Source organism: Trichechus manatus, unplaced genomic scaffold (genome assembly GCF_000243295.1).
Source record: "Trichechus manatus latirostris isolate Lorelei unplaced genomic scaffold, TriManLat1.0 scaffold00030, whole genome shotgun sequence".
Classification (NCBI taxonomy): Eukaryota; Metazoa; Chordata; class Mammalia; order Sirenia; family Trichechidae; genus Trichechus; species Trichechus manatus.
Window position 1 is genome coordinate 12,981,615 of NW_004443966.1, and position 13,909 is coordinate 12,995,523.

Below are 13,909 nucleotides of genomic sequence, written 5' to 3' on the forward strand. Positions count from 1 at the left end.
CTCCGTCTCACCACCCCAGTCTCCGTCTCACCACCCGAGTCTCCGTCTCACCACCCCAGTCTCCGTCTCACCACCCGAGTCTCCGTCTCACCACCTCAGTCTCCGTCTCACCACCTCAGTCTCCGTCTCACCACCTCAGTCTCCGTCTCACCACCCAGTCTCCGTCTCACCACCCCAGTCTCCGTCTCACCACCTTAGTCTCCGTCTCACCACCCCAGTCTCCGTCTCACCACCTTAGTCTCCGTCTCACGACCAGTCTCCATCTCACCCCCACAGTCTCCATCTCACCCCCATAGTCTCCATCTCATGACCAGTCTCCATCTCACCACCCCAGTCTCCATCTCTCCGCCAGTCCCCTGGCTGGAGTGGCTGCAGCATCAGGGCCAGCAGTCCTGAGGCTGGCTGAGATTTACCAGCCTCAGTATCCCTGGTCTGGGTAGCAACGGGTGACTCTCCATGAAGACATGGGTGGGTGGTCCAGCGGGCTCAGTTGGTCATGGGGAAGGAGAATAAAGATTAAGGAGATATAGTGCTTCTTCATTTAAGTGAGATATAGCAGAGTATCGGGACCACAATTTCCAGGCAATTTTTGCTACCTTCTCCTACAACAGTGAGTTTTATACCCTTCTGGCACATGAAACTCTACTTGAAATCCAAACAGATAAAAGCAAAGCTCTGGTGATTAATAGGTCCTCCACACTGGTGCCCCAGGGATACCTTTTCAGAAAAGTAACTCCTGCCTCTCTGCTGAGCCTCTTTGGGCCCAGGAGACACCTCTCGATTTAAAGAACCCTTGTTTGACTCTCCCCAAGTTCTCACAGTCACTATCCTTGGCAGGAACTCGGTGTACAGTCAGAAGGGTAGCCTGGAGAGAGTGCCAAATGTGTTAGGGGGCTTGGACCTCCACCTCCTTCTCCTCCTCAATCCAGTTGTCCTGTGAGATACCAGCGAGGGCCTTGCTCAAGGAATGCCCTTAATCTCTTTGCTTTTTAAGAAAATAAGCAGAGTTGGACTGGAGAGAAGAGCTGTTGTTGTTGTGTGCTGTCCAGTCGATTCCAGCTCATAGCGACCCCATGTGACAGAGTAGAACTGCCTCACAGGGCTTTCTTGGAAACAGATCACCAGATCTTTCTGCCGTGGAGCCACTGGGTTGGTTCGAGCTGCTAACCAAACGGTTAGCCAAGCACTTAACCACTGTGCCGCTAGGGCTGTTTGGAGGAGAACTAGACCTCTGTTAATTAGGTCCCAGGACCTTGCTGAGAATATCTCAGGTCCAACCCCATCTGTGGCCTCTGTCTTCTCTTTAGGGACCTATAAGACTCTAATTCAATGCCAGAGCGGGGGACAGCTTTAAAACTTGAGCCCTTCTGACTTGGCAGAGGAGCCCTGATGGCTCAGTGGTTAAGAGCTCAGCTGCTAACCAAAAGGTCAGTAGTTCGAATCTACCAGCCGCTCTTTGGAAACCCTGACTTGGTGAACGTAACTCCCTGCCATTTCCAAAAAGAAGCTGGAAGCTGAGTTAGTATTCAGTATGAGACTTCCAAAGATAATTTGCTGTATTTAAGTATGTTGCTTCAGAAGGCTGTAAGCAGATGTTGTACTTTGAATTAGAAGCACTCTCCCATTTTCCCAGTCTTGTCTGTAGGTTTCATTCCTAGCTACAGGCAACATGTGGGAATTCTCCTGTGATCAAGAGTCTTAAACATGTTTAGGAACTGCCTGTACTCAAGAGGGAAACATTATGATCTTCAGTAATTTAAATGTCTCTACAAACACTGAAGAAAAGCTATGCAGATTTTGTGATGTAGGGATAAATTGAAAGTGCTTTTGGTTTCAGAAAGATGAATGGATATTCTCAGCCTGGTGCCCGTGTGTGTGTGTGTGTGTGTGTGTGTGTGTGTGTGTGTGTGTGTGTGTACATGAGATAGGGCAATTTTTTAAAAGAAGCATGTACACATGCACACATACTAATATTTGCAACCAAATTGAAGCATCGTGGCCAAGTGTGAACAGACTGTGATGCTGTCAGGTTTACCATCAGCCCATTGACAGCCCCCTTGGAAGACAGAAGGAAAAGGAAATGCAAAGATGAAACCACAGTGATGAGAGCACATTCCAAACAAATGCCTGGAAAAGGCTTCCGGTTTGGGCGTGTTCCTCTAGTAACGTGCTATGCAGAAGGGCAAAACTTTCCTGGCCTCTCAGAAGAGCTATTGTCCCCATCAGAAACAGGTGGCAAAAAACTGTCATTTAGACCCGGTTAGACCAGACGAAGGGGCTTCTGACTCCGTTCGTGTCCTCCACAAATAACCACTCGAAGGTGCACACAAGCTCTGATCAGCCGAAGGTGCGCGCGTTTGAGAGCTGAAAAGGAATCACCTACCAACTTCTTCACTTTTAATTAACATTCTGTCCGGATTGGCATAAATCTATCAGTTTTCACGCCTCCTTTCTCTTTCTGACCCTCCACCCTAAGGTTGGTGAGCGGCCAAAAGGGACTATCTATGCGGCTATCTTAAAACAACCCCAGTTATTTATAAGCATTTTAACAGCACATGATCTGTAATGAATGATTAAGTAAAACCTTTTGTGTTAAATTATGATGTTAATAATGCTTCTGTCTCCCATCATTTATTACGAATTCTCAAATGCTTCGGGTTTGATTTTGATAGAATGCAGCAACAGAGTTTATGTGATGACTTTATTTTTAGAACTCCTTCTTTGAAGGCACACATTTCCTTGCGACCGCTGCTGCTGTAATTATGTACAAAACCAATCACTCATTAGAGTTAGGATACATTATCTTCTAGACAGATGAGGCTAAATAAGCAGCACATTAATAATTCAGAGAGCAGTTCATTATGCGTGTGGATGCCTGCTTGGTAACTGAAATAGGAACTTCATCAGCCTCTGCCAACCCTTAAACAATAGTTCTGTGTTATTGCAGCCACGTTCAAGTTTACGCTTGTTAAACTGCTGCTTGGATTATTTTATCAAACATTCATTTATTTGTGGTCCCTTACTGCCAAGAACAGATTTTGGAAGCTCCTTTTTTAAGTTAATGATTTGAGCAATGGGTGTTATTAATTCTCAGAATATTATAAACATGATTAATTTTCAGGCAGAGATTTATTACATAAGGATTTCAGCTATGTCAACTAAAATGCATCACTGTCAAAACAAGTATCATGGTGAAAATTGAATACGCTCCACACTTCAAGAGCTGGTGCTCAGAACTAAATCAATTTAAATTGTGGCTGAAGCAAAATTATATTCTCCAGTGAAAAGGAGTGTTTGGAGCTTCCTTTATTTGGCTTCAAGCATTCTTGTTAGACTGTGATTTAGAAAGGTAGTTTAATAAAACTAGACTTCTACCAATAATATCTTCTATTTTTCGCCCATTTTACTAGAAAAGGGAGCCCTGGTGGTGCACTGGTTAAGTGCTCAGCTGCTAACCGAAAGGTCAGTTCAAACCTGCCAGCCGCTCCATGGAAGAAAGATGTGGCAATCTGCTTCCTTAAAGATTGACAATCTTGGAAACCCTATGGGGCAGTCCTACTCTGTCCTATAGGGTTGCTATGAGTCAGAATCGACTCGATGGCAACGGGTAATGAGTTTACTAGAAAAGGGTGATGGCTAACCTCTGAAATTCCCGCACCTTCCAAATGTGGCCAGTAGCTATATGGTGAAGAGCACTGGCCTGGGAGTCAGAAATTGTGAATTCTGATCTCTCTCTGGCCCCAGTTTCCTCATCTGTAAACCAGGGATGATGCCCAAGGCCTCTTGCGGGATTTGATTTTATGGGGCCTGTAGGATGGGGCTCTGTGCTAAACCTGGCCCAGGCAGCCCCACGTGTGGTGAAGTGCTGAAGCGCAGAGGGGACACAGAAAGGGCTTAACCCTCCTTACCACATCCTTCCAGAATCTGTTAGAAAGAGGAACAAAAAAGAAATTACAATTTGGAAATATCTATCAAATGCACATGTCCTTTGATCCAGTGATTCCACTTTTGGGGATGTATTCTAAAATATACCTGAAATGTGCAAAATGATGTATATAAAAAATTATTCACTGAAGCACAGTTTGTGATCTCAAAAACTAGAAACAACCCAAAAATCCACTCTTAGAGGAAAAGGCAAGTAAACTATGGCACATCCATGCAATGGAATATAATGCAGCTTTGAAAAAGAAAGGAGAATGTTCTTAATGAACTGGTATGGAAGCTCTCCAAGGAAAAGGTAAGATTCCGAACAGTGTGTGCTGTTGTGACAGGCCGCATCCTAAGTCCTCATCAGCCATCACCTTAGTTAATATCTATCTAGTTATACTTTCAGCAAGAAGCAACTAGCAGTGAATTCAGCAGGTGTTTACAGAGCATGTCCTTTGTGTCAGGCACTAGACTAGGCACAGAGGTTATAAGGCTCAGTAGCAAAGTCCTTGCCCTCAAAGAGCTCCAAGTTTATGACAGGACACAGACAGATTAGCAGAAAACCAAAATACAGGTCATAATATAATACTACTACCCATTGCCACTGGATCGATTCCAATCCATAGTGACCCCTATAGAACAGAGTAGATTCTGTTTTATTGCCATTTAAGTGATGCTATTGAGGTTCTGCCGAGGAAGCTTTGCAAATATTTTTTTTTCCTGATAGTGAAAAATAATGGGTTATAGCGACTCATAGTGACCCTATAGGACAGAATAGAACTGCCCTATAGAGTTTCCAAGGCTGTAAATCTTTACAGAAGCAGACTGCCACATCTTTTTCCCTTGGAGCAACTGGTGGATTGGAACAGCTGACCTTTCGGTTAGCAGCCAAGTAGTTAACCACTGCACCACCAGGGCTTAGTAACATAATAATAGCATCTAAAATGTATCAAGCCTTTACTCTACAAAGCCAGGGACTTGGCTAAGTGCTTTACATGACGAATCTTTATGATAACCCAATATACTAGGCAGGTGGTGCTGAGGTTAACAGATGTTAAGCAGCTTACTGAAGTTCACTCAGCAAGCCAGTGTAAACCCCCAGACCTGTCAGACTCTCTACCCTGTGTGTCTAACCATCGTACATCCAACATGCATTTACACTGGCTGCAAGCCAGTGATTCTGCCCTGGTGGAGCTTGAGCTCATTCCTAAAGACGATTCATCCCTGTGTGATGAAATTTTTTCCTGGCACCCTGTCATTATCCATTAACGTCCAACCTGCTCTGGGCTAGGCCAAGACTCAGTGAGCACCGAGTGGGCCGGGTGGTCATGGAGGAGTCTACGATTTTAAAAAGGAAATATGAACGGACATGGCACGGGCTCCCTAGATAGCATAGATTTCCAAGTGAATAACAAAGAGTATGGAAAAGATCGTCTCACTTATGCCATGAACCACACAGAAAAGCTTTACTGTGTCTTTCTAAAAAGAAACACTTTACATATTAATATGTGTGCAATGTACACTTTCAACTTGTCTTCAAAATCAGGTTTAATGAAGTTCTTATTTTTTTGCAGTATATAATGCAGTCACATGGTTCAAAGGCAAAAAAGTATAAATGGTTATACACTGATAATGCTCCTTCCCATTGCCTAGCTTCCACCCCACCCCACAAAAGATAACCACTGTTCTCAGTATCCTTCCAGAGTGACTTTTTGCATTTACAAATAAATACACACACAGATTATTCCTTTCCCTTATTTATATCCAAAATGTAGCCTATAGTAATACTGTTCTGAATCTTACTTTTTCCTTGGAGAGCTTCCGTACCAGTTCATTAAGAACATTCTCCTTTCTTTTTCAAAGCTGTATAATATTCCATTGCATGGATGTGCCATAGTGTATTTGCCTTTTCCTCTATTAGTGGATTTTTGGGTTGTTTCCAGTTTTTTGAGATCACAAACTGTGTTGCAGTGAGTAACTTTTTAAATACATCATTTTGCACGTTTCAGGTGTATCTTAGAGTACATCCCCAAAGTGGAATCACTAGATCAAAGGACACGTGCATTTGATAGATATTTCCAAACTGTAATTTCCTTTTTGTTCCTTGGCAAGCTGAAACAGATTTTACAGCCTCAAAGGAGAGTAGATTATACAAACCAACCTTTTAATAATGCTTTTCTATTTGTATAATGCTTTATAGTTTAAACATAAATGAGTGTATTTGATTCCCCACAGTAACCCCAAATAATAGGACAGGAATTATTATACCCACTTTAAAGATTAGGAAAGTGAGGCTAAGCAAAGTTAAGTGAGCTGTCCAAGATCATAAAGTAAATAAGTAGGAAAGCCCAAATTTTCTGATTTAATTTCCTTTCTGGCAAAAAGATTTATTGGGTGGCTGGGTGGTTTTTATTTTAAATGGTTGACCTTATTTGTGAAATTATTTGGTTTAATATGATAACAATAGCTAATATTTATTGAGTGTTGCTGTGTCCCAGACACCATTCCAAGGTCTTTATGTACTCATCTAATCCTCACAACAGTACTCTGTCACCTGTGTAATTGGGTCGGATATATATATGAAACATACAACCTTTGCCCTAGATTACTGACAGTTTTTTCCTGTAGAAATTGCAGAATCTTAGAAAAGTAAGTGTATCTTGTATGTTCATCTTTATTTGCACTATTATAACACATGTGTTAAACACTTAATACATGCCAGGAAGTTCACCAAGCATCAGGGATACAAAGACATTTGACAAAATCCCTGTCCTGGAGGAGCTGAAAAGAAAGCAGATAGAGAGACAGATGTTGATATAAAAATGGATATCCTATATACAAGAAAAAACCACAAGGCATCATTCAAGTGCCAGTTGAGTGCCAGCCCCTCAACCTGCTGCATGAGTCCTAAGGAGAAATGTGTACTGGCAGGGACTGGGGACGCTTTACTAAGAACCCGGAACTTGGTCCGGCCTTCGAGGCTAGGGCAGTCACTAAGGTGAGGAGGTGGAGACCTCCCCCGGCAGAAGGGACAGAGGTTGAAGACAGCCTGTGATGTTAGGAGATGACAGGTGACCAATTACGCTGGATCAGAGAATCAGGGAATAGAAGGAGAGAGAGAAGTGGTGGGGGGAGGCCACTGAACAAGTCTGAAAGTGTCTGCCTGCCAAGCAAGGTGGCTGGATTTCATCTTGTAGGCAAGAAAGAGACACTGAGGGCGAGGGAATGACGTTGACCAGCCTGAGTTTGGGAAGATGCATAATCTGATGGTGCTGCACAGAATTGAAGGAGATTAGCGTACCAGTGGGGAGGGAAAGGCCCAGGAAATTACGTTTATCTTAGGTCTAGAATGTTCCAGGCCCGGTAGATGCTTTCAAAGGAGCGGTGACAAAAACAGTAGCTGCATTTATCAAGTGCCAGCCACTGTGCTGCTAAGAACGTATTTAATCATCAGAAGTCAGAGAATTTAAATGACGTATTCAAGATTACACAAACAATAAGTGGCCTAGTCAGGTTTTGAACCTCAGTTCTTTCTGACTCCAAAGTCACATCTGATCTTTCTGCTACCAAATTCTGCTCATGTCCCCAGCCTCCCCAAGTCAGAAGGAGGAGCAGCTCTCCAGGCAATGGAGGTCTGGACTAGGATGGTGATGGGAATGGAAAAGAAGAGGCAGCTGGGAAACATATACCAAATACCCTGGCTCTTCTTGCTCATTCATTATGAATCTCAACCCCTGGGTCTACGAGAAGGGAGAATTACAGTCTGCCTCCATAGAGAGGAAGAAATCTCAGGACAGCTTGTCTTTATTTGCTGCCCAGGAATCATGCCCTCCTGGACAGCGAGCCCTTTGGCTTGCCTTGGAGTCAAGGAAGGTTGTATTGAGCTGGATCCTGCTACCAGATGGCTGTCTACCTCCTTCACTGACTTGCGCTTGATCTTGGTTTTGCTAGTTTATATGCTATGGCAGCATAAGACAAGTTTAGCAGACAAAAATAACCTTGGAATTATCTTGTGAATTCATGGTAATTACCACGCAATTACATGCTCAGTAACCACAATGGAATTCCAGAGTATTTACAGTTTACTTGCATATACAAAAGCTCAGGCTTCTGGGCTTTCTTTGTGAAGGTGGGAGCATGGCGAGGCCTGGCATGGCAGGGCAGGCAGGCCTGGTGGCCACCCCTCCAGGATGACTAAACAGCCGAGCCAGAACTTCTCTTGTTACCCCACCCATAGGAGCCCTAGTGGTGCAGTGGTAAGTGCTCAACCGCTAACCGAAACATCGGTGGTTTAAATCCACCAGCCACTCCACGGGAGAAAGATGTGGCAGTCTGCTTCCATAAACATCACAGCCTTAGACACCCTGTGGGACAGTTCTTCCCTGTCCTATAGAGTTGCTATGAGTCAGAATTGACTCGACGGCACACAACAATAATATACCCCACCAGTAATTCCTAGGTCTGCCAGAACAACCATGCCTTCCAAAAGATGTCCTCCAGAGGGCAAGGCCTGGAGTGATTGCTCTGAGTTGTTATTCTCTAAAGATGGTCGTGACTGTCCTCTGTGCTTGTAAATCACTTACTTCTACCCAAAGGACTCACTGACTGGAAGTCCCTTGATTTATAGCCTTTCAAGTATCTCTTAGTTCAGAGGGAAGTGCTATCTACTTTTCTATTATTTATTCATTCCTTCTTTCATTCAAAACACAACAAGTGCCGTTGTGTGCTAGCATAGTGTACAACCTGGGGATTCAAACACCAAACAGTGCCTGCCCTCAGAGAGCTCCCAGGCATGTAAGGGAGACAGCCAGGGACAACTCCTCATCGGTCACTAGGGTAACAAGTACACTTGTGAGGTGTATGATGGTCAAATCAATTTTCTTTTGTGAAAAAAAAAAAAATCCCAATGGCTACAAATGGGAAAGTTTTAACGGAGGTGCACAACACGAGATGAATTAGCCTGTGAGGCTTAACATTTTTATAGATTTGGACTCTGGTAAATGCAGCAGCCTTAATCAATGATGCTGTTGATGTGACCCATAGATACAGCACTGGATATAAGCTGAAAGAAGGCACACCATGTGTGACAAGAGGTAAACATGAAATCTGAGTGTGCAAATGTGTGCAAGTGTGTGTATGCATGAGACAGAGAGACAGATGCAGCAGGGGATGGGTGTTCATTCTTTGCTGGGCACTCAGTCAGTCCCAGTTCCCCCTTGTTATCTCAGAGACACAGATAGAACTCAAGGTCTGACTGTAGATGAGCATCAGGTCGTTCTGACCCCTTGCAGCCAGCTGTGGACCTCCTTTTCCTTCTATTCCAAGTCACTGTAGCAGGCACTTGGCTATCCAGCACCTGAGGGTCTCCAAAGTTCATAACCTGGTCCAATCACCTTCATTTTCTCTGCCCTAAGGTTACCCATGGCCCTATGTGCAGTTCTACAAATTTCGGGTTATCCAAGGACAAACACAGTTGATTGTCAAAAACAAATATCATATCTCACAAAGGACACACTATTATAAATACCTTTCCTCTACTGCCAGGATCCAATACTTGATTTTGTGCATACTGTGTTTATGTTAAATGTTTTGAGGAAATAGATAATCACAATACTGTAACTGATGTCCTTGGGAGAGCTCCCACTGATAGACGCACAACCCAGACCAAGAATGGCAGCTTTTCAAACAAAGAAAGCAGTTAGAATCAAAATTCTAACATTTGTCCTCTCCGGAAGTTGGAGTATAACTCCTGAGAGTGAAAGAATGAATGAATAAAATAAAAATTAGACAGCACTTCCCTCGGAACCAAGAGATACTTGAAAAGCTATAAATCAAGGGACTTTTGGTCAGTGAGTCCTCTGGATGGAAGCAAGTGACTTACAAGCACAGAGGACAGTCACAACCATCCTTAGAGAATGACAGCACAGAGCAATCACTCCAGGCCCTGCCCTCAGAGAACTCCCGGTCATGTGACAGAAGCAACTCATTATAGACAAAGAATGGCAGCTTTTCAAACAAAGAAAGCAGTTAGAATAAAATTCTAACATTTGCTCTCTCAAGGAGTTGGAGCATAACTCCTCATCCCTTAAGTGATAGGGAAAATAAGTACCTTTAGTGGAGAACCCTGGCAAACACTGCCTTAGTCAGGTGATCAAGGTTGACATCATCAGTGATAAGTCATGTCGATAGCACGTATCCTTGTTCTTAGGGGCTGAGAATAGCACTTCGCTTCTCTGGTCTTACTTCCCCAAACCCATAATCCCTGTTTCACCATGGGAAAAACATCAGACAAACCCAAATTTAGGGGCATTCTACAGAATACGTGACCAGTATCCCTCAAAACAGTCAAGGTCACCAAAAACAAGGAACTCCTGAGAAAGTGTCACAGCCAAGAGGAACCTGAAGAGGCATGGTGACCAAATAAGATCTGGTATCCTAGATGGGATCGTGGAACAGAAAAAGGACATTAAGGGAAAACGAATGAAATCGGAGTAAAGTATGGACTTTAGTTCATAGCAGTGTACCAGTTTGTTCCTTAGTTGTGACAGACGTACCCTGGCAATGCAAGACCTTAACCATAGGGGAAACTGGGTGTGCGGTGTACGGGAAGGCGCAGTAGTATCTTTGCAACTTTTCTGTAAATCTACAAATATTCTAAAATGAAAAGTGTATTTAAATACATATATTTTTTTATTCTAACATTCAGCATGGTCTTTTCCAGTCGTCGGCCACCAGTCGCTATGCAGTAATGACCACCCAGCTGAAGCACAACAATCTTTCCCTGGTTTTCCACTATGTTTTTCTCCAGATGTGTAAGGCCCATGGCATCGGCTATGACATCGAGGTATGACGGGTTACAGTTGGCCAGGGCTGGACCAAGTACAGGGCTGTGGGCAACCTGGGCAGCTAGTAAGTCGGTGCCTCTTCAAAAAGATATTCTTTAAGTATTAGTTCAGCATGTATTTAGAGGGAGGCTGGATGCTGCTTGGGGAAGGTCACTGGTGGGGCACTCAACCCTGAGACGTTCAGCTCTGTCCCTGAACTTGCACAACCTGCCACCCTTGGTAAGACAAAAGACCTGCAGCTCAACAGACCTAGAAGGCCTTTTGGGGACCACCTCTTGAATCTGAAGCATGCCCTGAGCTTCCCGATCCTTCCCAAAGCTGCTTATCAAGGAATATCTTCCTAACTATATAGATTAGTTTCTTTCCAAGAGGAGTTCTGGTGAAAACCATTTTCCTCAATTTTGGTCTATTTCCAATGATATTGGTGGCTCCTGCCCAGCTGCCTCATCTCTTAATCCAGCTTTCTAACTGGATGGGAGCACGTGGACTATAATGTCTCCTACCTAAACTACAGAAAAGAAACTGTTGCCATCGAGTCGACTCCAACTCATGTCGACCACGTGTGTATCAGAGTGGAACTGTGCTCCACGGGGTTTTCAATGACTCCACTTTGTGCCTGAAGACTTACTCTGGAGAAATAGTATCAAGTTTTCTCACATTGGTTCAGATTTTCAAATCTCTGACACTCAGGGCTGTTCTAAGACCTTGAGTGACCCTGTGTTCTCTTACATGTGGAAGTTTCATCCATTTCACATCAACTATATTAAAATATGTTCATCTCTCACATTAGATATAATTTATATATAAAAAAAAACCTAAACTAAACCCGTTGCCGTTGAGTCGATTCTGACTCACAGTGACCCTGTAGGACAGAGTAGAACTGCACCATCGGGTTTCCAAGGAGCGGCTGGTGATTCCAACTGCCAGCCTTTTGGTTAGCAGCCGAGCTCTTAGCCACTGCGCCACCAGGGCTCCAATTTATATATAATGACATAATTACTGAGCAGTAACTAGATTGAGAGGAACCCTGGTGGCACAGTGGTTAAGCTCTTGGCTGTTAACTAAAAGGTTGACGGTTCAAATCCACCAGCAGCTCTGCGGGAGAAAGATGTGGCAGCCTGCTCCTATAAAGATTACGGCCTTGGAAACCCTATGGGGCAATTCTACCCAGTCCAGTAGAGTCTCTATGAGTCATAATTGACTTGACGGCAGTGGGGTAACTAGATTGGATGTTTAGATTTATAGATATTCAAATGTACATTTATTATTTTATATTTTTCATATTTGAGAACCAATACAATTTTCCAGGGGTCAAATTTTTTATCGGCCCTTAGAAAGCATACAGACCTTAGGCACAGGGCCAAGAGTGCCTTGAATGGCTTGGCTGGCATTTGGCAATCCCCACTGAGCTGCCTGGACACAGGTGCCTAAGGTCCTATGGTTACATTGATTCATGCTGTTTGCAAACATGTACAATGGAGCTTATATTCCCTTGCAAATTACATTAAAATTGATAAACTACAGAAAGAATGAAAAATCCAGATTGAACCAATTTACCTGGAATTAATTGTTCATCTGCTGCACATAATCCCTTTGGAATTAAATAGTTTTTAGCCCCAAACTGATGCTTCCATATACCAGAAAATGGCTAAATTTAACTCTAGCTTTATCCAAATCTATTTCTTCCATTTTTTCTAAAATATCAAAGCAGAACAAGCCCTGTGACTAGGCATATTTGGCAGGGAAGGTCTCCTGCCCCAGAGAAAATGTGTATCCCTTTCTATTGCCAGAAATTATCATTTGAGATTTATTTCTTTGGCTGAAGGCTTGGTACTTGATTGAAGTTCTAGTACCTTTGGGAAAAGTAAAGTACTGAACTTCGTAAGTTCTTTATACTTTTGTGGGTCTGAGTTGATCAGGTCCATTTCTAAGAATAGATTTTCATAAAGGAAACAGACTGTTAAGGCCCAGGGATCTTAACCAGTTGGATGGTGCAGAGGAAGGGGTTCCACTGGGGCCAGGGGGCTCACTGTGGAGAGCTGCAGAAAGGGGCAGGTGGACGGGCACCAAAGTCATAACCAGCATAGTTTCATAGACTCTGCTTCCAGGGTGCCTATGCTAAACAAGTTATAAACGATGAAAGACAAAATGGGAGAGAAGGAGAAATACAGATTGGGGTTAATGGAGTGATGGAACAATATGAAGAAGAAAAAGATAACAAGGAAAGAGAGGATAAAATCTGGAGGCTACAAGAATTCATTTTTTAAAAAGGAGAGGATAAGCAGAAAAAGAGCAAGTAATAAGCAGAAGTGTAAGAAGAGAGGAAGAGAGAAACAACAGCATCATTAAAAGCTGGAGTAGGGAGAAGAGGTCATGTGACTACTCAGAAAATTTGGAAATTCTCTAGCCACATCCTTGCTCTATTTTTCCTGAGGAGCCCTGGTGGTGCAGTGGTTAAGCCCTTGACTGCTAACCAAAAGGTCTGCAGAAGAAAGATGTGGCAGTCTGCTTCCATAAAGATTTACAGCCTTGGAAACCCTATGGGGCAGTTCGACTCTGTCCTACAGGGCCACTCTGAGTCGGAATCAACTCAGCAGCAATGGGTTTGGGTTTTGGTATTTTTCCCACAGTGGGTTCTCATCTTTCCAGAGCCTGGAGTCCATCCTGGACAGGATTCTCCACTGCTTTCTTAATTGCCTTCTATGGGGAGGCAGGTGATGAACCAATGTTTACAGAGCACTGTCTATGGGCCAACCACTGAGCTAAGCACATTTACTTCATCATCTCATTTAATCTTCATGAATGTCTATGAGAAGGTATTATTTCTACCATATCACAGGTGAGGATTTTAGGTTTAAAGAGTTTAAGCACTTTCTCAAGGCCACACAGCCACATATTTTGTAGAACTTGAGATTTGACCCAGAATTGTCCATTAAGACAAGCAAGATTCTTCCTCTTACACCAAAGTCGTCTGTATGTATTTTTCTCCCATTAAAGACTATTTTCCGCTAACTGTATATATTTCTAAACTATTATTACCAACCAAATCAAGAATTCTGGGATCCTTTTGAAACGAAATATTCCTTCTAGGTACTTCTTACATATACTTGAGCTGGGGAAGCTCAAACTTCTTTTCA

At 43.2% G+C, this 13,909-nt stretch overlaps 1 protein-coding gene across 2 annotated transcripts in view; it reads left to right on the top strand.

Annotated features, from left to right (window-relative positions):
- Positions 1-13,909, top strand: part of IQCH (IQ motif containing H) — a 240,915-nt gene that overhangs the window by 211,136 nt on the left and 15,870 nt on the right. For both annotated transcript variants that reach the window (XM_023729750.1, XM_023729751.1), the window contains one exon: positions 10,649-10,771. In XM_023729750.1, coding sequence (XP_023585518.1) covers positions 10,649-10,771 — 123 coding nt within the window. The remainder of the gene's footprint in view (positions 1-10,648; positions 10,772-13,909) is intronic.